We start from the raw sequence: 27,202 nt of genomic DNA on the forward strand, positions 1-27,202 counted from the left end.
CTCTGAGGATAAGAGAGTAAGTACCAAAACCTTTCTCAGTAAATCTCACTGGGAAGTGCTTGTCATAATTCTACCATTTAAAATCCTTTTTCATTCTTCATCACCTTGTTTTCCCCTCAAATAGTATTAATCGGTGCTGGTTAAGATAACATGGAATAACAGAGCCTTTTATAATCATATAAATGCTTTAATAATTAAGGGGAAATTAGATTACAAGACCTAGACAGGCTCATTCTTATCCTTCCCTAAGGCTACTTCAGCTTGTAAGTAATCTCTGCCTATAGTGCTGATGGATCCCCAGCTCCTCCAGTTTGCATGGCGAAGTGTCCTCGATACTAAACCTGATATTTTGCTCCCGATTCAAGGTGCTTAGTTATAGAACAGGGGTGAGCAATCAATTTTTCCAAGGGGCCACGAGAAACTGGGACTGTTATGGAGGGCTATAACAATAAGCTGACCTCAGTTCTGCTCAATATTAATTTTACCCCTTTATAAGCAGTTTTTCACATGGCCCTTTGGGGAAATTTATAGCCCACCGCTGGATTAAATTGCTGTCTGTGAGAGACCGGGTGAATCGGTCTTGTAGTAAAAAGTGCATTGAGTGCTTATTTAGAGCAAACTGCTCTACGACCATCAGTCTATTTACCATTTAAGTTGCACTGTGGGTAATGTTTAACAACCAGGTTGTGACGAGATTTGAGTGTCAGAGAATTACAAAAGAAGAAAAAAAAAAGTCTCTATCAAAATGTTTTTTTTAAGCATTGTCTGCTAGTAGTCGAGTCTTCCCAGTTTTGTAAGGAGCAGTAGATTAATTTGTCATCTCCAGACCAAATATCTTTATTTCGAACATATTTTCCCACCCTAAAATGTTACCACAATCCCATCCCTGATTTTAAAGACACTTTAAAAGAATAAATATTTTTAAAATGCCACATGTGTATAATGATGGTCACACTGTAGCCTTTCATACGTAACAGGAAATAACGCCACACAGTGATTTAGGGGCTTTATTCATTTAATTTATTAAGATGCTACATAGTCCAACCAGGTTGGGTTATTTTTATACACCAGAGAGACTACTTGACTAGGAATATCAATCTTTTTCTCAGATAGACTTATTTATTTATATACATACAAAACAGTTTCTTAACTGCTTACATTGATCACGGTGATGGTCAGGCTCCAGGACAGATCAGTGTCATGTGTTTTACAACCAGGCCTGGATTGATTAGTGTTCACACATAATCATTTTTGTTTGTATAATCCGCCTTGAAGTAGCAAATTGATGGAGTTTACTGCACCGGGGCAGTGGTAAAGTTACATTTTCAGTCACATAAATGGATTATTCTGATGTTTTAGGGTATTTTTCTTGTGTAAAAAGGTTCTGATACTCCAGTCAGGATTCACTAAACAAGAACAATTTTCTGCAAGCACTGTATGACCCAGGTCTGAGAACCCAAGTTGAGACTAGTTTTAGGTTCGCTTTGCCCTCCCTTTAAGCAGCAAGTCATCCTCAACCCACCGACTTCATAGAGATACAGTCGAAACATACACGTGTTTGTTTAAACGCTTACCCGCCAGCTAAAATAACCGTAGATATCTTTCAGCAAAGGGGAGTGGACTCCTGCGTCTGTTCAACAGTTTACTGAAAGTGGGATACAAATATGACCAGCTGTTTTTTTTTTTTAATGCAGAGCAGAATAACAAACGCTCTCCCGTGTTATATGCAAATTTGGAGCTGAAACAATTTGAGAATGCTTTATGTTTCTTTTTTATTATTATTATTATTATTTCTGAAGGTTGTGGAAACAGTACATTGTCATCATGTGGTCCCCTCAAGGCTGTAGCTGACTGTATACTTTCCCACCTTTCACTTCATGGAAAAACAACAACCAAAGAAAGCATCATGTGAGGCAGGAAGTTCAAAGGAGAAACACTCGTAACCTTTAGTGCATTAAAATGAACACAACTTCAAATGCAGTGAGGATTTAACATTTTAAGTGACAGAAAAATGCTCAACAAACACCCCAAAAAAAACTGAACAGAGACCTGCAGAGCGTGAGTAAGCAAAGAAACTCATCAACTGGGGAAGCAGGTTTAGGCAGCTTAAAACACTCGGCTGATCTCTGACATACATTTGCCCCAAATAAACAAATGTATGGTTAAAGGACAATATGAGAGAATGAAAAGAGCTGGAAAGGACAAAGCTTAATGTGTTTGGACATTGCAAGAGGACCTTAACGTGGTTTTCTGTTGTCAGTGACATAAAACCACTCCTCCTTCATGCACCGTCTTTTAGTTTTATGGTTTCTCATTATGTGCACGCATGCTTTGTGTATGTGCGTCTGTACATAATACACCTCCAACTTGGCCTGAGAATAACTTGCACCCCAACAGGTCACAAGGCAAGACTTTCATCTGGATTTACACAACTGATCTAATCCTCATTTCAGGTAGCTGCAATATTCTTAAATGCATCAAACCTAATGACAAAACAAAATTACTCAAAATAAAATCATAAAAATGCAACAAAACACAAAAGAAAAAAATCAGAAATGTAGTTGTGCAAACCTACAGCCAAATGACATTATATTATCACCATTATAAAAAGCAGCTAATTTAGATTCAAAAGTCCAGATGCAACACTCTGCGTGAACGCATGCAATCAAACACATCCCCCTCTGACAGTCGGAGGATGCAGTGAGCAGTGAGTGACAAGTGAGGGAAATACGGTAGAGTGAAAAGAAAAAAAGGTCATGAGGAAAGAAAACACCTACGGCATAGTGTTTCATACACTGCTCAAAGTTGTCATACAATCAAAGACGAGCTGATTTTACAAAGCCTCTGATTGGAGGAGATAGCCCTGTGTGTGTGTGTAAAACCCCCAACTGTGTGGATCATCTCTCTGGTAAATCCCTTCCTTAAAGGGGGTTTCGCTGGAAGGAACACCTGGATATACTGTACAGTGGGGTGATTTTGTATTCATATACATTGGCTCTGGCCTCCGTCGCTTAGAAAAAGAAACATCAATACACTAGAATGACATTTGCACGACTGCAAACTGACTCAATCGCACCAACACTACTTCGCCAGTGCTAGAAAATCCACTGGTCTGAATCACAAGTGTTAATTCATGTTTCCATCATTCTCCCACCCACAGAACCAGTCAACTCTATTATGTGAAACTTTGGGAAGAGAGCCAGAATGACAATGTGATGATTACGTAGAGGCAAGACCTGTAACAGTAGGTTTGTTCATAACATGACAAGTTGTTTTTTTCTTCATTTTTTTCCTCATACATTACCTTTTGAATTATTTTACATAAATGAGACTGAATCAAAACTAGTACCACCCCCTACCCAGCACACATGGCGTTTTATAATCCAAAATTCCAAATCCAGTGTTTGTTTTCATCCCCATGCTGCGGCCGACCGAACTGCACTGTGCTCTACAAGACCAACTTCCCCACAATGATGCCCATCACAAAGAAGAGCACAATGAGGGCCACCGTACGGGCGCTCATCCCTTCCTCTTTCTTCATCGCGACTGAGGGGTGCTGAGGTGACATGATGTTACTCTTCCTCATCCGCAGACCATCATCCTCCTGAATTGGGGACACGGGAAAGGGGAAAAAAGGGGAGTGAAAGGAATAAATATGAAATGATGAAAGGATGTGTGTGAGAAGGGAATGACAGGGAAGCAGTGATGAGTGAGTGAAATAAAGAAAAAGGAATGTGGAAACGAGAAATAAGAAAGGATAACAATGGGTTAAGAAATGGTCGGTTTGTCAATCAGTTAATAAGATAAGAGTATTTATTTATTAGCTCAGAGAAATCGGATCTGCTTAAATGCTCATCTGACCCAAACCCCCAAAGGAACGCACAAGGCGCCAGGGTTTAACACACTTCATTTCCCAGCAGCGGGTGGGGGGGGCTCTCTGTTAGTTTAATCTCAGCCGCAGGAGCAGCCAACAGTCGTTCTGCCTCTGGCAAGAACTTAAAGGGGAGGAGGCGGTGGTGTTTGAAGGGAGGACAACTCACTCTTGGACGTCTGTAGCGTAGGCGTGTGTGCGTGTGTGATTTTGAACCGAACTTTTACAAAAACTAATTTGAAACCAATGATGCTAGTGACTGATGGCATACTCATTGATTTGCAAAATTGCGAGCTTACAAGCTTTAAACCTTGAGGTCTGCTACCGATTAAAGATATCAGCAGCTGTACTCCATGCAAACCTTAATTGTGAGTTACTGGCCTGGGTGGAGGACACTGCTTTGTGTGACTAAACACTTCTACTTAATTAGCTTATCTTGATTGTAAACATCAATCAGCTATCAATCAGTACAAAAAATAATCAACACAGAGGTGATTCATGATGTTCAGTGATGTCATCTGCTAATTTTGATGACTGAGATGGTTTTCTTTGTTTAATCAGCAGAATATCACTTTCTGCTTTTGAGTCAAGCCTCAAAGCAAAATATTTTCATTGGCCCGATTAAGCTCTAATACCAAACCTACAAATAATTATAATCTGTAAGTTGACAATGCCCAAGAGTCTTTATGTGAAGCTGGACCTGTTTGTCCCTCTTTGTTTTACAAGACTAAAACTATTTGTAGTTACACGTTTACATATGTTAACTCTGTGGGAAATTATTCAGTCCATAAATCTAGGGGGCACGTGGCACATATGGAGCAGGGGGATTAAACCAACCCTGTGATTAGTGGATGTCCCACTTGAGCCACCGCTAAAATTATATTTTTGTGAGCCGTGCAAAAGTCTTGAGCCACTCTCCATTATTCACCAATCATATTTTGCTAGGAAAATTGGAAATACTGAAACTTGTGCAGTGTGATTAGGATCAAAATGGTGAGGTACAAGGACTGGAAAAGGCAGCCAATGTCCAAACAAGAACTTTGAAATACCAAAAAGCCTGGAGAACTCGCTCAAGACCACTATAATAAATATTGTTTGGCTCTTTGACAGCAAAATATAAAGACATGTAACATTTTGTACTGTAACACTAACACGCTGGAAAGTGTTGAGCTTGAAATGACAAACTGGAATTACTACCAACTGATTCCCTTCAGTAAAGCCTTTGCAGCCCCTAATATCTGTATAAAGACCTGTGTCTACAGTCTTGAGTCATTTTACTCACTTTGATCTGTTTGTTTTCTTCCCGTAGCCTCTGAGCCTCCATCTGCAGCCTCTTGCACTCCTCCATGATCTTCTTTACTTCCCCATCATCAAGGGTGGAGCTCATTGACTTCACAGGCAGCGAGGACTCTGACTTCAGTGAGCTGGACGACATCATCTTGTTGGACTCCATATCATGCTGTAAGTGGGTTACAGAGAGAAAAGTTGTAATGCAGTAAGTTGACTGTTGATGCTAAAATATCTCCATGGTGATTCTGTATGATGTCTTTGCTGGCACACAGGTACAACTTTGTGTTTACATTTTGGGACTTGCTCTATATACACACACACACACACGCACACACACACACACACGCATGCACACAAAACCTCCTCTCCAGTCTGAGAGTTCACACAGGGGTGCCTTTTGTAAATGGATCAAGCTGGTTTCTATCAGCATTATCTCTCCATAACGGACTCTGCGGTGTACAGAGCCAACTGGGAGACATGTGTATGTATTTCTCAGCTCATAATGAATTGAAAACAACTACCACAGGTCCCTTTTCTCTCAACTCATATTATGACGAAATAATGTCTCTGCAGCTGAGCGGAATATGAGGTCTGAGAGGAATCACAACAACAATAAACCACATGTGAGAGTCTCTGAAGGGCTGTTGATGGCTATGAGTGCAGCTGAGGCAGGAAGAGAGATGTAGAGGAAAGTGGGACAAGATGGAGAAGATGATGAGGAGGGAAATGCTACAAAAATGTTCAAACATAAGCGGCTCAATAAAAAGAACAAACCCGGGGTGGTAAAAGAGAGCAAAAAGAAGAAAAGAGATGAAGACTGATAGATACAGGATAAAGAAGGCAGATACAGCAGAGCAATAGCAAGATGGGGAACTGGAAAACAACAATAAACACCACCTAATATATAATGCCGCTTTCCATTGCGACACATTAACAAAAACCCCAAAACAAAAATAACAAAAAAAAAAAAAAAAAAAAAAAAAAAAAAAAGAGGCTGCACAGTAGGAAAAAAAAGCTGGCTAGTGACTTCAGATAGTGATTGACATACAACTGAAATTAAACACTGGACTCTTTCTTGGGCTAATTACAGTCACTTAGAGAATAATAAAAAACATGATAAAAACATAACTGTTTCTGATATCACATCTGCAGGAGACAAACGCACATGCATGGTAAGAAAAAGGGATAGGTCTGTGTGCATACCGTTTTTTCGTTCTCCGTCGGCATCTCAAAAACACACCTCAGCTTGGAGTCCATCAGCTCCTCTGGTTTAGCCTCCTTCCACTAGAAAGGTAGAAAGAAAAAGATATGGACAACATGCATTGATGTCCCTCACTAATAAACAAGTATATATATTTTTTAAAAAATGGTGTGAATAAAAACAGAAAAAGAGCAACAGAGTAAAATAAAGTCAGCTAGCTGCTAGATGAAAAGAAAACAAGATGTATAGGCTTTGTGTGCGTGTGTTTTAATAGGTGAGATTGCATACAGTATTTCCACTCTTTTTGGAAAAAAAATTTAATTAAATTCTGCATCTCCATAAAGACATTTTTATTGTAGCTAAACAGCCAAATAAATAATTCTTGATTCTTTATTAATAATTTGTTTAAATCTCTCTTTGGTTCAAGACAGAGTTGCAAAAAAGAAAGAAAGAAATACACAAATAAGTGGACATTAACACAAAATGTCCTTGTGAATTAATTTGGGTTTTCAAAGATAAGGGTCATAAACTGCATGTGTCCTTGGAATATAGCACTGTATTTATTAATTGGCTCTTCAATCTTTAAGAGCACTCAGATGAAGTCATTTCTCTTTAGTCATTTTATGTATTCTGTCGGCACAGCTTTCTTTCCATGTTTTATTAAAACCAGGAATTTAGCCTGAATAATTATGCAATTACTATTCAGAGTAAATTGAATAATAATTTAATTTAGACAGAAGAGAGTGCTGTCATGTGTGTTACAGTAACACACTTTGAGCTTTGCCAATGTGCCCTTGCTAAACTAGGTTTTGGTAGAATTTGAGAAACTTGATGGTCCATTTTAGGCAATAACCACATATGCATGTTTTGTTTTCCAAGTCTTTGCATTGTTTGAGTTATCTTTTAGAATAGTGCTTTAAAGTGCTTTAAAGATTCTCAGACTTCAAAATATTTCCAAGCAAGCATATAATCCCAGGTTCCCCACGTTTAAATATCATACCAAATGGAGTTACACTTCTCTTGGGATTAGATAAAGTGTGTGGAATTTCCAGGTATGGCAAAGCATCTCTGAGTACTGCTTTATCCAATACTGACTCAGCCTGGTTTTAAATATCAAGTATGCTTAGGGTCATCTTACATATTTTCACCAACAACTGGACCATTATGAGAGTAGTCTGTCCATTGTTCACTGACTCCACATATTGTTTCAAACAAACAACTGACAGAAGCATGTCACCAACAGGACTTGTGCTCTTCTTACAACCCCCACCTTAAAAATCTGCTTTCACATCTAACTTGTGTTACAGTCACAACCTTGCACAAAAACCCACAAAACCCCACCAGAATTCAAGCTCTGATTTAATACAGCATGTCTATTGTAACCGTCCCTCTTGTTGATTCTATGCATTTTCATGTGTGTCACTACATTAAAACAAATTCGCAAGATGCCTGTTGTCATATTAATGAGATAGCTACACAAGTATGTAGGTGTTTAAATGTGGGCCAGTCATCACAAAGATGTCTCTCAGACCACACATGATGTTATGACTAAACTGTGCTAAATGTGTTTTGTTGCTGCGTGCCAGCACTGCAGCACAGGCTTGCATTAAGTGTGGGAAGGGCGTAGATTAACAGCCTCTTCCTTCACAGTAAAATTTAATGTATGCACAGTTATGTGAAAAAAGTACACCTTCTAAGGTTTTAGGACATAATAAAAAACTAAAATGTTACTAGGTTTTAGAATTATTTGAATACAAACTCAACACAGGCACAAGCGTCACATTACACATTACTATTTAACACAAATCAAGCTAAAATGTAGAACCAGTGTGTCAAAAACTAATTACACCCCATGATGTTGATCCACATTTGGCAGCAATAACCTTCAGCATTCATTGACACCATCAGTCACTCAGATAGTTGTAGAGGAATGTTGGTCCATTTTTTATTCCAACATTGCTTCAGTTCATTGAGGTTTGCAGGCATTTAAGGTTCTGCCACAACATTTCACTCAGTCTGAGATCTGGACTCTGACTGAAAAAGAAAAGAATCAAGGTTTTGCAATGATCCAGCCATTATTTCATGGATTTACTGCTGTGCTTGGGATCATTGTCCAAGCTGTTGGACGCACATTTGACTCTGGAATACTTTGGTATACAGAGAGGTTCATAGTTAACTCAATGACTGCAAAGTACACAGGTCCTGTGGTTACAATACAAGTCCAAATTATAACCCTTGCCCCACTATGGCTGAAGGTTGATATGACGTGTTTGTGCTGATATGCTTTGGTTATCACCAAATGACGTTTTGTGCAGGTTGTTCCTCCCTAGCATTGTGCTGACCAGCAAACTGCCAAAACTCCTGCTTTTATAGATGTGGTCACACTCGATAACAGTCAGTTAATCAAGTGCATTTGACTAGCAAACAGCTGGCTGCTACTTACCCTCTAAATTCATATGAAAGTAGTAAGTGTGTACTTAGTTTTTCACACACTGCTTCTGCATGTTGGTTTAGTTTTAGTTAAATAATGATATGGTGTAATGTGTCATATGTTGAATTTAGGACTCATTTATTTTAACAGGTATATTTGGAAGAGGTTAATCCTATCACATGCCTATATATGCATAACTGTAATGCATCTATGTACAAAGTATTTCTGTTTTAAAGCATGCACGTAAAAATAAGCACATGCTAAAAGCTATGAACAATGAGACACACTCACCACTCCCTCCATGTCAGTCATGTCAGGAGGTGCTAGCATTGACTGAACCATGAACTTGTGTTTGCTCTTCTCATTGGGGTCATAGTCAAAAGGCTGCAGCATAACTGAAATACAAACAGAAAGTTAATGTCAGCACAGAAAGTAAAAACATTTAGTCTGCTTCCAAAAATTGTTTCTGAATATTTTCTTTAAATTGTACTGTCTTGTAATTATAAGACTCTCTAGTATCAATAAACTAAATAAATAAAAAGGAAAAAGAAGAAAATGCTGTTTGAAAAGGTGCTTGCAATTAACACGCATGTGAAAGCAAAGAAAGGAAAAATTTTACAACAGTAAAGAAAGAATTATTATTTATAGAAGGAAAAATTTGGATAAGTTACCAAAGCTCCAGCCCAGACCCCAGGAAATCCCCAAAAAGAATACTATCGTTTCATTTTGTCGCGAAGACCTCAGTTTTATTTCCCCATTTTTCAAACCTCACTGCCACTTCCCATCCCCAAGGGAGCTGGGAAAACACATCTCTTGTTTGAATCACGTGCAGGAACTTCCGCAGACAGGTAGGAAGAGATTATGATTTGTGAGTGAAACATGGCAATAAAATAAATAAATAAAATTTTGGTTCCCAACTTTGTTACTTTTTCTGTCTAAACTAATGTTCAGTCCCCAGCTTAGAGAGAAAACGTTGAGTTTTTATATACTTGTGCATCTCGTGTATTTGTCAGGCTGAGCAAAGGGTGTCTGAGTTTGCCCATGATGAAGAAAAAAAAAAGGGGGGGGGGGGGGGGGCTAAAGAGGATTTCTTCATGTTACCATGACGGCGAAACACTGACAGATCTACAAAAATCCTCAGGGGTAATTTTTCTAACAGCATCCAACTCTGTCTTTTTCTTCTTTAACATTACATATCAGTCTAACAGAAAGCAGGTGTGGAGCTGGAATACTCCTTTAGCCCATCACCACATCAGTCCTCACAGCCACTCGTGGCTCATTTGACGTTATTCCAGTCACTGAGAGGAGCTGTAACAATGATATACAGCAATCCCTTTCTTATGTTAGTATAGGGGACTGAATTGCAGAGAGGATGAAGATGGCTATTGATGGAAAATGTTTTACTCCTTTGACTACAGGTTTTAAATCACAATATAATTGAAAGATGTTTTTAAATCAGTACAATGCCAGCATGATTCTTTGGTTTTTCCTAGGAACAAACAGCCTAGCTATCAGGGCAGTGTTCAGATGTGGCACATCCCCAGTCTCCCTAGAGTGAAAAACCTCAGTGATGTAGTGCACCATTACAGCAATCAGTGTAGCTCAATATTGCAAATCAGAAACAGACGGCATGAACAGATTGAGAACGTCCTGTTTCAGTCAGACTCAATTTGCACAGCCATCTACCTTGGGTCCAAGGGGACAATACAAGAAAATAGAGTCAGGAAAGCTTGCAAGTTCTTTAAGCAACGCTGAATAACATTAAATGATCCTGAGTCAAAGCTTGAGATGGAAAAAAGCACAGCCTCAGTAGGAGAAAAAGTGATTTAAAATCATCTTTGATCTACCCCCTTTGATTACACCTTTACACCAAGAGCTACTTCTGCTAATGGCATGATTTAGTATTCTTCACACTGGGCAATAATTTATAAAACTCAAAGAGGCTAATTGTAATCAACACGGTCAAACAGAAGGGTAACTGCCAGCCTGTTTGTTGATGATGAATGTAACCATTAGAGAGGTGAAAGTTAAAAGAGGTGGTTAAAAGAAATTTCTCCTGTCACTAATTAATTGTGTCCTCTGAGAAAACCAGCTCACACCAGAGTTACAAGCAACTACTGGCTCCTGTAAAGCAGGCCCTGGAGATCAACTATAGTGGGATTTACTCATTCATCTGCTGTAAAATGTATTTGTTGGTCTTAGTCTACAAATATGCTATTCAAAAAAAAAAAGCAGAAAAGCCAGTAAGTTTTGGTAAGTGTGTAATATACTAGACTTCTCTGGCCCATTAAAAAGTGGATTATCTGCAGCATACAACAGTTTAAAAAAAGAAAACAGAAACAAAAAGAGCTGTCTGGCAATAAAACAAAGATTAAGTAACAGAAGGTGGGCCAGAAAAATAGAGGATTATATCCAAGTTTAAGCACAGCAATGATCAAAAAATTATGACGATAAATGAGGTGAATCCAACAACATTATTAAAACAATATGATATGAAACAAGATATATGATCATAAAAGCTCATTACTACGCCCTCTACCTATAACAGCAACCTTTTACAATCTCATTAAGAGAAGCCTGACACGTCACAGGGCACTCCCTGGCCACTTTGTTCAGTATTAGTCAACACAAAGACCTTGTCAAAGATCACCAAACCTAGTGAGACAATATGGTGTGGGAGCGTGGGAGTGAGGAAGAGAACTAAGTTGGGGGAGTTGTGAAGAAAGAAGCCAAGAGGGAAAATTTACCAGCATATAAGATGAAACTCACATAAAATATAAATAAATATGTATATTTATTCAGACTTCTCAGGTTAGCAGGCTCTTACTCCTGATTGTGCTCTCTTGGGTCTGTCTTATTTAATATATTTCAAAAGGAAAAAGTAACCGACTACACCACCATGTGTATATCACAGTGAGAAATATCCCAACATTAGCAGCACTTCAATCCACCACATATTTCATGGAATCAGCTTCTATTTAGAGTCCAACTTCAATTACAAGACTCTTGGTAGGTAACAAGCTAATGTGAATATTAGAAAAGATCACAGCCATAAACACTCAAATCCATGTGTCACTACTGAATGAATGAGAACTTGACTGGAGACTCAGTTTCATGTCCTGTCATAACACAGGCATGGAGGAAACGAGAACAAGACAATCTAATGAAACCAATTCGGACAGCAGCGACAACAAAACTGTTATTTGTTTTACTGTGGGAAGGTATTTTGCTTTTCTGTCCCCAGTATGTCAGGAGAACTTCTGACATATTCCCACAACAAGCTCAATATTTGTGGACTCGAGGATTTTTTAAACATTTATGCCAGATATTTTTCCACTGGATACTGCTACATAACACCAATCAAGACCAGAAACATTCCTGTGGTTGTAGCTACATTCAACATATACAGTTACAGCAAAGCTGAGCTTCAAAAAGCACTGCGAGTCCACTGCTAAGCCAACAAATGGCAAATCATGGGTTTGTAGGTATGCAGTGGTACACAAGGATGTCTGTGCAACTATTGTGCACATCCTGGAAATACGAGACAAACTGGACTGAAACAAGTTACAGATGACTTGCAATCCTCTTAAACAGAGGCTATAGGAGTGTGACACGAACGAAATGTTTGAGTTCGTCCCTCAGTGCAGATTAGGGCTGTTCGATATAACGATATATCGGATGACGATATAAAAAACATCTATAGTTTCATTTTACGCTATCGTTTGTTTCGTGGTGTCGCAAAATAAACTCTTTACGGCAATATTTTTTCATCGTTTTGATGGTCACTGTAGGGGCTATATTAATTTCTTAAAGTTCTCTCTTTCTCTTATATTTTATATAACCACACTACGGACGGACAAGCGTCTGTTTTTATGCGTTGTGGTTACCAACAACGACGGTACCAGCATCGCGTGTCCGCTTGTTTATGTTCCACATAAACCTTTCACAATAAAGCTCAAGATCCTGTTGAGACTTTTCAAAAATAAACTGAATCACGTGAAAGAGCAGATCATTTACGGATGAGAAGTAAAAAAGAGCCGCCAGGTGCTAAAAAATAAACCTTAGACTCAAACGTTAGAACAGGCTTTTCCCCGCAGCACGCCGTGTAATAAATACTCACAAAGAAAACGGCGGCCTTTACTACTTATGTCTAAAAATGTATCGTTTCATACATCGGTTAAAACACTCTACTCCAGCTACATGACGTGTAGCTGGAAACACTTCCCGCAAGTCGAGCTGCCCGAGATTCACAGAATTTACAGAAAATGATACATTTGTGTGATTTATATCGTTATCGGACGATAGAATTCTTATATCGGGATATGAGATTTTGGTCATATCGCCAGTGCAGATACTGGCAAGTTATTTTGGGAGAGACCTTTCATGCATTCAGTATACAGAAAAGTTTATTCTTATTAGTAATGTTGGTATAGCAACTTGCAGTGTTTATTTCGACTTCTTAAACAGTCCAGTGTTTCAGAGAGCTTTTAAGACCAGGAATGAAACACACTGACATGAAGCTTTCTTTAAAATAAACAAAACTCTTCTTTATATTTTTTTATTACACAAAACTCGACGGTTCTAATCTCGAGGTTTACAAAGCATAAAATCTGAAAGTTGAGGTTTAATTGTTTTTCATTTTTTGAATTTCTTGAGTTCAACAGCCATATTGCTCATTGGTGCCTGTGCTGGTGCATGGCGGTAATACCACCACCTCAGAATTACTGAAAACTGTGAACTGTGGCTTATGCTTATTCATACCCCTTTGAAAATGTCAACATTCAGCTAACAACTGCTCGCAAAACTCCAGAAGTTATATTTCAAACTATTCTGTAATATTACGGCTGTCTCAGTCAATGCTGAGTTTCATTTAAAGAAATGAAATCAGTGTTTTAGGGTGAACCAACACTACTAACGTATACTTAAATTCACAGTAATGTGTAAAAAAAAAAAAAAATCAGTTAAAACGAAAGTCTTAGAAAATAAATCAGGAGGTTAAAAAGTAAAAAAAAAATAGTCTCTTCTTTCAAATAGATAAATCAAACTACTAACCTTGTAAATAGCATATATGGAAATGTTAAAATTTGCAGGATGTTTGTGTTCTTATTTTCAGAAAGGAAATGCTTCTAAATGTACTGTAGATGGATTGTACATTGGATTAAGCACCTATGACATCTGTTGATAGTAGTTCATTTTTTGCCTTTAGTATTAAGTCACAACAAGGCATGTAAATTAGTCTTAATTAGCATGCATTGTTTACTGAGCAATATTTAGTTAAGTCTTTTTTTTTTAACTATAAATAAAGAACATATGTATTAAGTGGTGTTCTGTGTGCCAAAATGAAATGGAGATTAAAGTGCACTGGCCAAAACCAGCACTGTGCTAATGGGCACTTGCAGTGATAAAAGATGTCAAACCAACAGGAGAGCCACAGAGCTATCATTTAGTACTCTACACAACCACATACTAATGAAAAAAAGAAAAAAATTAATCCAAAATGTAAAGTGATGAAAAAAATTTTCATCACTTTACAATATGTATGTAAGATCTTAAATAATCCTCCGCTTTTCATTGAAATAACGCATGTGTTCAACTTTTCTTTTTCTTTTTTTAAAGCCACATGTCCTGCAATACAGCCCAGGCCTCAGTTCTATCCTGTTAAACACCCTGCTTCAATACAGCCTGAGTACTCCCTAAAGACATAGGACTTAAAGTAACCACAGACTATGCCTATACAGCTGCCACTGTGAGTACGTTCTCAGAGAAGCAAACTCATTTTCAGGCTCTAACCTGTGACCCTTCTCAGTCTAACAAGGCTGGAAAATGAAGGAAACAGACAGAGCGGACTCAGTTGGTTTGTCACTGCTGACTGCAGGCACCACTGACACAGTCTGCAGTTGTTGACACCAGATAGGGTGCACTGTAAAATGAGTCTGGGACTGTAAATGACAGACGGTGAACACATGGAAACATTAGCCAGTACCTGCTTTCTTCAAAATGGAAGGAGGAGGGAGGAATACCACGCAGTTGCAGTTTTAAGTTCATGTAACAAGAACAAATCTCTTTATACAGTGGGGCAAAAAAGTATTTAGTCAGCCACCGATTGTGCAAGTTCCCCCACTTAAAATGATGACAGAGGTCAGTAATTTGCACCAGAGGTACACTTCAACTGTGAGAGACAGAATGTGAAAAAAAAAAATCCATGAATTCACATGGTAGGATTTGTAAAGAATTTATTCGTAAATCAGGGTGGAAAATAAGTATTTGGTCACCTCAAACAAGGAAAATCTCTGGCTCTCACAGACCTGTAACGTCTTCTGTAAGAAGCTTTTCTGTCCCCCACTCGTTACCTGTATGAATGGCACCTGTTTGAACTCATCATCTGTATAAAAGACACCTGTCCACAGCCTCAAACAGTCAGACTCCAAACTCCGCCATGGCCAAGACCAAAGAGCTTTCGAAGGACACCAGGAAAAGTATTGTAGACCTGCACCAGACTGGGAAGAGTGAATCTACAATAGGCAAGCAGCTTGGTGTGAAAAAATCAACTGTGGGAGCAATCATCAGAAAATGGAAGACATACAAGACCACTGATAATCTCCCTCGATCTGGGGCTCCACGCAAGATCTCATCCCGTGGGGTCAAAATGATCATGAGAACGGTGAGCAAAGATCCCAGAACCACACGGGGGGACCTGGTGAATGACCTGCAGAGAGCTGGGACCAAAGTAACAAAGGTCACCATCAGTAACACACTACAACGGCAGGGAATCAAATCCCGCAGTGCCAGACGTGTTCCGCTGCTGAAGCCAGTGCATGTCCAGGCCCGTCTGAAGTTTGCCAGAGAGCACATGGATGATACAGCAGAGGATTGGGAGAATGTCATGTGGTCAGATGAAACCAAACTAGAACTTTTTGGTATAAACTCAACTCGTCGTGTTTGGAGGAAGAAGAATACTGAGTTGCATCCCAAGAACACCATACCTACTGTGAAGCATGGGGGTGGAAACATCATGCTATGGGGCTGTTTTTCTGCCAAGGGGACAGGACGACTGATCCGTGTTAAGGACAGAATGAATGGGGCCATGTATCGTGAGATTTTGAGCCAAAACCTCCTTCCATCAGTGAGAACTTTGAAGATGAAACGAGGCTGGGTCTTCCAACATGACAATGATCCAAAACACACCGCCCGGGCAACAAAGGAGTGGCTCCGTAAGAAGCATTTGAAAGTCCTGGAGTGGCCTAGCCAGTCTCCAGACCTCAACCCCATAGAAAATCTGTGGCGGGAGTTGAAAGTCCGTGTTGCTCGGCGACAGCCCCAAAACATCACTGCTCTCGAGAAGATCTGCATGGAGGAATGGGCCAAAATACCAGCTACTGTGTGTGCAAACCTGGTAAAGACCTATAGTAAACGTTTGACCTCTGTTATTGCCAACAAAGGTTATGTTACAAAGTATTGAGTTGTATTTTTGTTATTGACCAAATACTTATTTTCCACCCTGATTTACGAATAAATTCTTTAAAAATCCTACCATGTGGATTCATGGATTTTTTTTTCACATTCTGTCTCTCACAGTTGAAGTGTACCTCTGGTGCAAATTACTGACCTCTGTCATCATTTTAGGTGGGGGAACTTGCACAATCGGTGGCTGACTAAATACTTTTTTGCCCCACTGTATATTATATGGATAACACTGTCTTCATACTGACTTGACAACCAATGAGTTCTGTAAGTTACCGTGTATAAAGTCTATCCTTCTTAAGAAGTATAAGAATCATCCATCCCAACTTACTAGGTGCTCTGTTGAAAGAATAATGATCCCAATTATTCCCAGATGTATACAGACCAGCAGTATAGTTCACACATAAGCAGCAATGATTGTTCAATCCATTAAAAGACTTGAGACAGATGATCTAACATGTCATTTTATCACAGGCTAACCCTAACCCCATTTTAAGCAGCGAGTGAATAAACTTGACTCAGTCCTACTTCCCTGAATCCTTACCTGAGACATTGATTGAGGTGCCTGCATCGATGATTCCGCTGTTTGGCCGCACACAGTACCGACGCGGCGCTGTCGTCTTCACCTTAAAGCACACATTCCTGTCTGTAGGGTTGGAGAGCTTGAGATTTGTGGTGACCACGTCTGAGAATGGACCTGTGCGGAAAGTAAACACAGTGGACACTTAAAAACTGGTGTTGACAAGACTGACAAGTCTGTCTTTGGATAAATAAGGACAATGAGAAAGCAACTTGTTAATGAAATCAAATGAGCCAAGTAATAAAGATACATCAACTGCACAGAAGAAGCAACAGTGTGAGGAAAAAACATGATAACAGACACTATAATGTGACTGTTTCTGAGAAACAATCATTTAAATGTAATTTTCTTAAACTGGCACATCGACGCAGAAGCAAGTGTGGGAGTTTCACTTGACTGAGAAGTTGCACTACCTTGTACTATGAATTTACAAACCAATTTATTCTTTGATAAATATTTACCAAAGATTTTGCCAAGAAGCACATTTACACTGTACATACAAACAAGAACAAGCTGACTGCACCCTTTTCAAACAAAGTAAATAATAGAGGAAAAGGGCTGTGAGTATGTGTGAGACATTCGAATGTGGTCTATCAAAGTCTAATGTGATGTAACAAATCGGCTGCATGAAATGTAAAGGCTTTTTCATTTGACCTGACATAATCGGAATAAAAATAGTTTTCATGCCAATTAAACTAATGGAGCTTATCTACACTGCCCTCATGGTTAAGAAAAACAATTATTCAATTAATAGAAAACTGAAAGGTACGCTGTACATACAAAATAAATCATACATAAATATAAATCTTCTACTACTGCATTATCTAAAACAGAGCAGCTAATGCAGTTTGGATTTAACTAATTACAGCCAGCATTGGAGATGCAGGCCACATCTCTGTGGCTGCATTAAGCTCTGCACATTTATCAATAATGGAGAAACCTCCATTGATCGACACTGCACAATATTTGCCTTGTTGGCTGCCATCAACCTATTAGAAAATAATGCTGCTTTTCCTCATGGACTGTAGCTCTGAAGTTTCCAGGCATCACCAACAGAGGTATGCACAGGGAGAGATCGGATCGTTAGCCTAACAAAGCTATACAAAATCTGTGTGACATTAGATTGCACAGATGTGTAAATAACTGCCCATTCAATTCATCAGGCTAAACTAAAGTGACTACACAGAGTGTGAACAAGTCTGAAATGGGCTACTCTATAACCGTTATAATAGAAGCATGGAAGAAGTTTTTAAAATATTCCCTTGGATTGCAGAGCTACACTTTCCCTTTTCTGCTTAACAACATTAAATTCAAGGCTATTCAAGTAAAATGAAGTCATTATTAATTTCTTTTCTTTTCTTCCTTGCACATGTATTTCCAAAACTCCAGAGATGTTTTTCTGTTACAGTTTCTCCCCCATCTTCAAATCAAATCAAATCAAATCACTTTTATTGTCACATCACATGTGCAGGCACACTGGCACAGCACATGCGAGTGAAATTCTTGTGTGCGAGCCCCACAAGCAACAGAGATGTGCAAACACAACAACACAAACGAGCAAAATACAAGAATGGCCAACCTGAAACTAATAAATATATGTACAATATATAATAGTATATGCATTTCTGGATGTGTATACTAAATATTTTCCTACGTGTGTGTGTGTGTGTGTGTGTGTGTGTGTGTGTGTGTGTGTGTGTGTGTGTGTGTGTGTATACACATTTTTACAAATTAAATAGTAAAAATAAATAAATAAATAAATAAATAAATAAATAATAATAATAATAATAATAATAATAATAATAATAATAATAAAATATATAAAATATACAGAGTTGAATATGTGCAAAACAAGTGGCATTTATATACAGTGTGGAGTGCATAATGTTGAAGTTCCAGTAGTGAAGCTGAGGTGTCTATGAAGTGTTCAGCAGTCTGATGGCCTGATGGAAAAAGCTGTCTCTCAGTCTGCTGGTACGGGACCGGATGCTGCAGAACCTCCTTCCTGATGGAAGCAGTCTGAACAGTTTATGGCTGGGGTGACTGGAGTCCTTGATGATGCTCCAGGATCATCTTAACTGCTTTGTAAAGCTTCCAGCATTTTTTTAAATGAAATTACACAAGTGAAGGTAATTCTGGACAATAAATGATGTCCAAAATTGACAGAGTAATATGAAATGAAGGGGTGGAAAAGCAGGGGAATAACAAGCAAGTTTATATAGCTGTAAGCAATCAATCAATTAGCCCCAGTAATGTATTTACATGGTGCAAGAAAACTGAAATTAGACAAGTGAAAGTGGAAATGCATAATATACAATTAAAAAAAAGAGCTCAGTAATTTGACTTCCGTACAAGTTAAATGCCCCAAATCTCATTTATGACTCAACGAGGGGATCCCCCCCAAGGAAATCCCTAAAATACTTTAAGAGGGTTTTGAGAACCTAACAGACTTTTATGTGAATTTTCTGAAGACTGTTGCTCCTAAACAAGTACATGCTAAATAGGTTAGATAACTACGGAAGCGTAGAGCTGCCACCCAGGCAAAAGAAAAATACAAGTGTATCACGTTATAACGTGAAAAGTTTATTGTTCTAACAAGATACTTTTCCTGTTTGAACAACATAATATCACGTTATTACAATATACGTAATTATCACGTTCGTACAATATAAATATTATATTGTACGAACGTGATAATTACGTATATTGTAATAACGTGATATTATGTTGTTCAAACAGGAAAGTATATTGTACAAACAGGAAAAGTATCTTGTTAGAACAATAAACTTTTCACGTTATAACGTGATACACTTGTATTTTTCTTTTGCCTGGGTGGCAGCTCTACGCTTCCGTAGATAACAGCTACCTAAGAACAGTCTGTAAGACAACTTTGTGCACCCTTCCCCAGCTTATCGAATATTGCTGTTATTGTTTTCTTCTGCTAAAACAGTGAAATAGTGAGTTTGTTAAGTCAGGCAATATTTCTTTTTTATTCAGGGGTGTGGGGGGTGTTATGTTGTTAACGTGCAGAGCTTGAACAATATCTCAAAGCATATTCTCAGTCCAGTAAGCTGTATGAATTTAAAGTAACATAGTTATTGTAGATTTGTGTCACAGCATGTTCAGAGCAGATGTGTACCAGTGATCAGTTACTAGAGAAAATTGTTCCAACACACAAAACATTTAAGAACAAATTATCCTCGGACTAATTATTCAGTTTAAATACTACTCAGTCCTGTTAGATATGATGCGTTTTTTTAAAAAAAGAAGCTAAATATTGGATTGAACACTACACTATATTTTATTCTAACCAATCAGCAGTGATTTAGTGTTTGCAAGGATTATTGTAATAATTATTTTTCAAACATACACACATTTAAACATCAAGTTCATTTATGCATATTGTCATTTAGTGAGAAATTTCCAATCCGCTGTCCTGGTTTAAGCAAAGAATGTCTCGAGTGACTCAGTTATTGCCTTGAAACAATAATCAATGTTTGCTGAAACAGAATTATTTGAATCACTGTATAAAATATACCATGCGTGCACTGATTTAGGAGTCCAGGAGCAGGAAATATAAGTAGTTATTGCCTTCTCATTTTATAGTCACCACGAGAGTAAGCAGCATCTAAAACTGTAATTCATCCCAACGTGAAGAGTAAATCAAGATCTACTTCAGTGTTAAGGTTTTCTTTTGACTTTGATGTTGGTGACAGAAATATGGGTGGATCCCAGAGCTCTAGCACATGACTACAGTGAGTCTTGAAATGAATAAATGTAACATGATTTATTCAGTGAGGCTGAAGAAAGCCTTACTGTTTAATCACTAGTCTCTTTGATATAACAAGAATATTCATTGCAGATATTGCAGGTTGTGAGCCCTTTCTGATGTTGCCGACTGACCAAATATCATTTCTTGTATAGCTTGAGAGTCACAGGTTTATATGCAATTAATTATTCCCGGTTTTTTTATTGATGGGACAAAAACCTAACTGGAAGCATTACTAATGCCTGTATTTTCCCTAGTAGCTTGAGTAAGAGCTGTGCTAATTCATGGTCAGGCGAGGGGCAATGATGAATGGCTGCATGACTTCCCAAACTTAGCAAATATGCTGCCAATACCACACACTTTACAGTCAGCCTTATGGAAAGCAAGATTAATGGAATGGAATGTTACAGTATCATGGAAAACCATATTAGCAAAGAATGTCCATAAATGACCATGTCTATCCACATTTATTTGCAGACAATGCTTCCTCTCACTTTGCTGTCATAGATATAGTTACTATTATACATATCATGGTTAGAGGGATGAAAATATATCAATAAACGATCTGAAAGTGCAGACTTTTAAACCAGCATTTACTGACCAGCTAATTTCCAAGTTCCAAAACAGTCTTCCGTCTTGTGATTTTGATCAACAACTACGAACCACATTGACCAATCGTGAAAGCCTTTTTATCAAGTAAAGCTTTCTGATGAAACTACAAATTAGTCCCCTACAGTAGCCATTATGGTAATGGTAAAGTTTGCAGTTGAGAGAAGCACACTAACTCCCTGTATGAAAGCACGGAGCTATTTCAGAATTAGCACATACACCAGATTCAAGGTAAAGTTTCAGCTCAGCAAACATTGAGAGCAACTGACACTTCCACTCCCTGTTGAGCAAAAACAGAGAGGAAATTCAGAGCTTCACAAGCTTGGCTCAAGATCTAAAGGCTTTTAATGAAAGGGACTCACGCCACTGACTACTGTACACCTGATCTACTACTTCCTGAAGGTTTCTCAGGACAGTGTCCAACTCACAGAGGCCACAAATGGTCGTTAAAAAAAAAAAAACTATTATGAGAAGCTGATATCTGAAGCTGTCATCATGCGATGTTGGATTTTATAAGTAGGAGATAAAAACCAAGGGGTGGTTTGCTACCCTTACCCCTGACAAAAAATTCAAATGGGTAGAAATGAAAAAGTCCAGTGCCTAGAATTTAAGAGCATTTACTCTAGAGATTGTAAAAACCAGAGACAAATTGCTACTAACAAACCCACTCTGTATTTCCTGAGCTTTCACACTGCATGCCTACATCTAGGCATGTGATTTGTGGTATTTTCATTTACAATAAGACACAGTTTCTTCTGTCTGGTTAAGATCAACAGTTATTAGACACTTTTATACAGTAATGTGGGATTCTTTCAGGCTTCAGGTTCAGATTCTTATCAATCATCACAAAAAGCCATGAAGATATATCATCTGAGGAGTCCGGCAACAGATGGCTTGGCCTCCAAAGAGAACTGATCTCTAAGGTTAAGTGAAGACTGATGAAAGACAGAGTTGAATTAAAGATGACGGAACCCCTCAACCAAATACTGGAAAAACTGATTGCACCGGGATACAAACTGCCGACCTACTGATTTTCCCTGCAATTGATTTAGCTACATACAGTTTGAATGAAGGAAATATTTTTGATACATATAAATGGTTCATGGTCTAATTTTGCACTAATCTTCAGTTTACTTTTACATTTATGTAAAAAACTAGTTTACACATGGACCTACACCACTTACTGAACAGGTACTGGAACAATTTTCAGTTCAGTTCAGTTCAGTTCAGTTCATTTTTATTTCAAACATTTCAAACATGTGCCTTCACAATCATTACAAAATATCATTCCATTATTTGTTTGAAAAGGAGTAGGTTGAAGTATTTACTTATTTGTCCCTACCCCCTCAAGTTTTACCTCTCATTCATTTAATTTTTTTTTGTCTTAAATTAAACAAACAACATATGAAACATATAAACATATGAAGTAAAACAAAACATCTTGGCACAATACCTGTATTTATTTTTATACCTATTATGACTCTTATTTTACTTCATTCTACTAGATTTCTATTTACTGAGATTCTTTATTTGTTCAGTTTTACTTAGATTTTATTTTTCTTATATTTTTTCTTACATTTCCTTACAGGTTGTGTTTTCTAGCTAAGGAATTTACCAAAAGCGATGTGTGTCCACTAAAGTCATGTAACAAACAAACACCCCAAACATCCACCCAATGCTTCAACTATAGGTAACCATAGCAACAGTCTTTCCAATTGATAGTGAGTTTCTAGTTTAATCTGTTAATAAGACACATTGTTACACTGGGTGACATAATGCTTTACTTTGATGCACAGAGTCTATTTTGGGTCACTTATATAGACACAGAATCACAGTTGTGTAAATAGTCACAAGTAAACCAAACGAACCTGTAGCTGAAACATGGAGGTTATATAAGGATGAGACATAGAACTCAAAAAAATCCTCAAAGGAAATCTATGAGAGAATTTTCTTACAGCAAATATGACCCACATCTTCCCCCCAAAAGGCAATCAACAGCTGAAATAGGAAACATTAGGAGTAGAGGTTCAGAAGAGCTTCAGCTGTGTGGTGCTAGGCATATCTTGCCACTATGTGAACTATCATGGTATTAGTTCAGTACTCCCATGGGATGAGCAAAGACAATGATCTGGATTTAGCCATTAATGAAGCTGCAATTAGGAGTCACCGTGCTACAGATCACTGAACTGTACTGCACGACAACCATATGAATGGTTAAAGCAGGATAATGATGGTGTTTTTCACTTTTTGTTCATGTTCCAATCACAACCAGGTGATACGCTCTATGGTAAAAATATGTTTCTCTATTCTTTATTATTCATCTCCAATAAAGCAGAACCGAGGTATGGATCTGACTGAGGTTTTAAAGAATAGCCAAACCTCTTGGTACGATGTTTTAAAACTATGAACTTGTAGTTAAATATTACCCTAAAATCACTACAAAGAAGCTTTCCAACCTTGTTGAGTCAAAAATCTAAATACTTCTGAATCAGTTTTTCTTACTTACGCTATGAATTTGTGTACCCTTTTTAAAAATATTTTTTGAATCACATCGTCATTAAGATGAAATGGAGCTGAAGCTAGGAACTGGAGAGCCAAATAGCAGGCCGGGGAATTTAAAGACCTAATGAGAGGTGGACTAACACATTCTTAATTTTGGGTCTTTCCATAAAATTTCTTGAGCAGATTGGACTAAAGTGGTAAAAGTGACAACAAATCAATATTTAAATACAATTTCTCTATTTGGCTCTTGTTATGTGGCTGTGATGGAAGCATGATAATAAACTGAAGAAGAGGAAGACGAAAAAGCAACATTCGGCTGCTCTCTTACTCACAAAGGGTCGTTACAGAGAGTAGCTCTGCGTATTTGATTTGGCAGTTTTTACACCAAATGCCCTTGCTGACTCAACCCCCAGGGATCTTTCACTTATTGGGCGAACATGTAAACAACTAATGCACTTTGGTGTCTATTTTCTCACCCTACATTCTAAACAGTTTATCTGATTAGGATTGTGGGAAGGTTGGAGCTTATCATAGCTAACACAGTGAAAAGTGTGGCATCTTATGAGAGACATAAGAACAAAACAGTATTGGGACATATTCTGGTTATGCTCTACTCATCATTTTCAGTGTATATTAATGCTTAAGCAATTAACAAGTGTGCAGTGGAGGCATTACTATCTTCAACAAATTGCTGGCTCAAGCACTGATAGTTTTGAGTGGATTTAAACAGTGGCTACAGTGTAAATTGCTGAGGGCTGCAGGTCATTTAACTACACTGAAGCTCAGTGATAAATATTATAAAGGTTGGCATTTAATTTATTTTTTGGTTTTGCTAAGACAACTAAGTGTAATTTGTTGTTCTTTAAGCCTCATAAACGAAATAACACTGACCATTCAGGCATTTGGGAGTCCAGGGTATCATTAAAACAAGTATAAATATTACATTTATCAGCGTCTTAGTTTTAAGTAAAACGTTTAATGTTTCAAACTATGGCAGGAACTCCAGAATCTGTTCCAAAGCAGGTACAAATGTACCATATGTGTTTATGTAACATTATCTGGGCCTAAATGTGACATTTTGCAGCCAAATGCCGAGTCTCACCAAGACATCTATTATTGATTCAAAAGTCCAAACGATAAGGACTGAGGAAATTTTAACGACCCACAGTTGAAATCATATTAAGTTGCACAGGTTGCCCAGTTTTTCCGTCCTGTGAGCTGTCAAGTTATTAAATGACAGCTGGCTGGCCAGCAGAGCGAGACAGCCAATCAGAGGAGGAGCTAATGTTAGCCAGCCAGACATGCTAAGGATGTTGCAGCTTATGGACAATGAAAGGTGGCGAACTAAAAGAGCAGTTATGCTTGTGTCATCTTTTTATAGTTGCTATTTTTAAATGGGTGAACATTTCGTGTCTAGTAGCTGTAACCCGCTTTAGAGGAACTTGGTGCAGGTCAAATGTGTGACAGGGCCTGGCTAACCTAGCCGCTGAGAGCTAATCCAGCTAGCTTTGCAGCTAGCTGTCAGCTGACCTGCCGTCCTTTCAGGGCAGCCTTCGCTTTTTCATATGAAGGCTATATTGTGAAAATGTGCACTGCAGCCCCGCTCGGTATGGGTTCCCTAATAGTGCCCCCCTCTCCTTCCAAACAGCGCTGACAGAGGCAGGTCCCCCACTCCTCCTCCCTGCCACAACCCGGCCCTCCCCTCTTACCTCGGAATTTCAGTTCGTGCTGAGGCTCCAAGAGCAGAACCTGTTCCGGCCTGGCCATGTCCCAACAGCTGGAGCGGGATTATCGCACTGCAACCAGTTCCCGTGTTAGGATGTTGTCGAGTGTTGCAGCGTCAATAGAGTTTATTTATCAATGAATCAGCGGTGGATATCCCGTCCCCCCGGTCAACTACTGCTACTCGAGCTACTAACGCCTGTTGTGATGCAGCAGGAAGGGAGTGAGAGACAGCCTGCTGACGTCACTGCCTCTGCATAGCCGCCCGGCGGTGAAGAGGGAGGAGGTGGCGGGTGGGTGATGCCGGGGTGCACCCAGGGCTGGTGGGGACACCACCTGCGTTTTTCACGAAACCTGAATCCAGCGAAAGGACGTGGCTTAAGCATGCAGGTTTTAATTTCAGCCTAAAGAGTTACGCTTCTAAGTTTACCTGCTGTCACCCGCTGTGGTGGAGTGAGTGCTAACATCTAGAACGAGTAGGGGAGACCGGGGATAGTTGTAACATTTTTGACATTTCTGTCTGTAAATTGGAGCTCTTTTAAGGTAGTGGATTCAAAATGTAATGCAAAGTATTTACATGTCTCTGCTATTAAATAGTGCAGCTATTTTCTCTGCAGCACAGTTACCCATTGCATGGTATGGTCTCAAACACAAAGAGTGAAATGTTACAATTAACCCCATAGTCTGGGTTAGTTGTAACATATCCTGGGGTAAAATGTAACACAATGAAATAAGGGTACTAACAAAATATTAACATGTAATCTTTGTTTATTCAACACATGACTGTACTTAGAGCCATTTATGTAGCTGTGTGTGTGTGTGTGTGTGTGACAGAATGCAGAAATCTAACTTTTGAGCATATTCCAACCCCCCAAAAAAGACAAATTATGGAATTTTCTGCAAATGAATATTTCATTAATTTTGGTTGGTCTTCCTTGAGTTTGGCCTCATTGGCTCAGTGGGCATTGTAACCTACAACTCTTGCACCAATTTTGAACATAACAATGAAGCTGAAAAAATGTAGTTGTTCACCAGCATCGCAATTCCATTATTTTTTTCAGGGCTTACCTTGGTGTGGTTTGCAAAGTGCTTCAGAAAGATGAGGAAATCTGTTTCTTGCACCCATCCTGACTTATTTCCACTACCAGTACTTCCTACTGGTCCATCTCTGACACAGAGGTCTGCATAATGTATGTGTGGGAACACAAACAGTGGAGGAATTGTGTTGCCAATGGCATTAACCGCATATACAAATGTGACCAGTGAACCTCTCTCAGCTGATGTCGTTGCCCCAACTTGTTTAATATAAGTTAAAGTAATAGCGTGGTAAGTTGTAACATCTGCATTATTGTTACAACTAACCCAGACTGTTGCTGTTACAACTGACCCAGACTCCTATAGCCTATACATTACAGCCAACGGCTAAAACATTAGCACTAAAGACCTACACAGAATATATCCCCATAGACATACAAATAACATAATTCAAGTTTGATGAGTTTAACTGCAAAGCAGATAATGCTATTAGAAATTGAAATAAAGTAGAAAAACTTTTTGGCATACAAATTACTTTTTTTCGTGTTAAATTGTCTGTGTTTGACAAAATGTGCTGATTTTTCACATGTGATAGCAGAACTGAATTGGGCATGCACAGGATGAGTCACATCATTTGAAACTTAGCCCTGATTGGAGAAATTGGAAGTGTTACAACTGACCCACGTTACAACTATCCCCGGTCTCCCCTACATTATCAACAAATAAAAACA

The 27,202-nt window shown here is 38.5% G+C and overlaps 1 protein-coding gene across 1 annotated transcript; it reads right to left on the minus strand.

Annotated features, from left to right (window-relative positions):
* Positions 1–993: 993 nt before the first annotated feature.
* On the minus strand, positions 994–25,700 carry vapb (VAMP (vesicle-associated membrane protein)-associated protein B and C). The gene is made up of 6 exons (XM_004547610.5): positions 25,424–25,700; positions 16,799–16,951; positions 9,085–9,188; positions 6,365–6,445; positions 5,154–5,330; positions 994–3,604 (listed from the first exon to the last, which is right to left on the minus strand). The coding sequence occupies exons 1-6, from the start codon at positions 25,479–25,481 to the stop codon at positions 3,449–3,451; spliced, it is 729 nt and encodes a 242-aa protein (XP_004547667.1). The 5' UTR covers positions 25,482–25,700; the 3' UTR covers positions 994–3,448.
* Positions 25,701–27,202: the final 1,502 nt, after the last annotated feature.

This window comes from Maylandia zebra, linkage group LG5 (assembly GCF_041146795.1).
Source record: "Maylandia zebra isolate NMK-2024a linkage group LG5, Mzebra_GT3a, whole genome shotgun sequence".
Classification (NCBI taxonomy): Eukaryota; Metazoa; Chordata; class Actinopteri; order Cichliformes; family Cichlidae; genus Maylandia; species Maylandia zebra.

What these genes read in the sequence shown, in the direction of transcription:
- vapb (XM_004547610.5), bottom strand. Translation starts at nt 25,481, where the DNA reads ATGGCCAGGCCGGAACAGGTTCTGCTCTTGGAGCCTCAGCACGAACTG. An exon ending in GCACGAACTGAAATTCCGAG is followed by an intron (nt 16,952 to 25,423) that starts GTAAGAGGGGAG and finishes CTTTCCGCACAG; the next exon opens with GTCCATTCTCAGACGTGGTC. An exon ending in CACCTCAATCAATGTCTCAG is followed by an intron (nt 9,189 to 16,798) that starts GTAAGGATTCAG and finishes TTTGTATTTCAG; the next exon opens with TTATGCTGCAGCCTTTTGAC.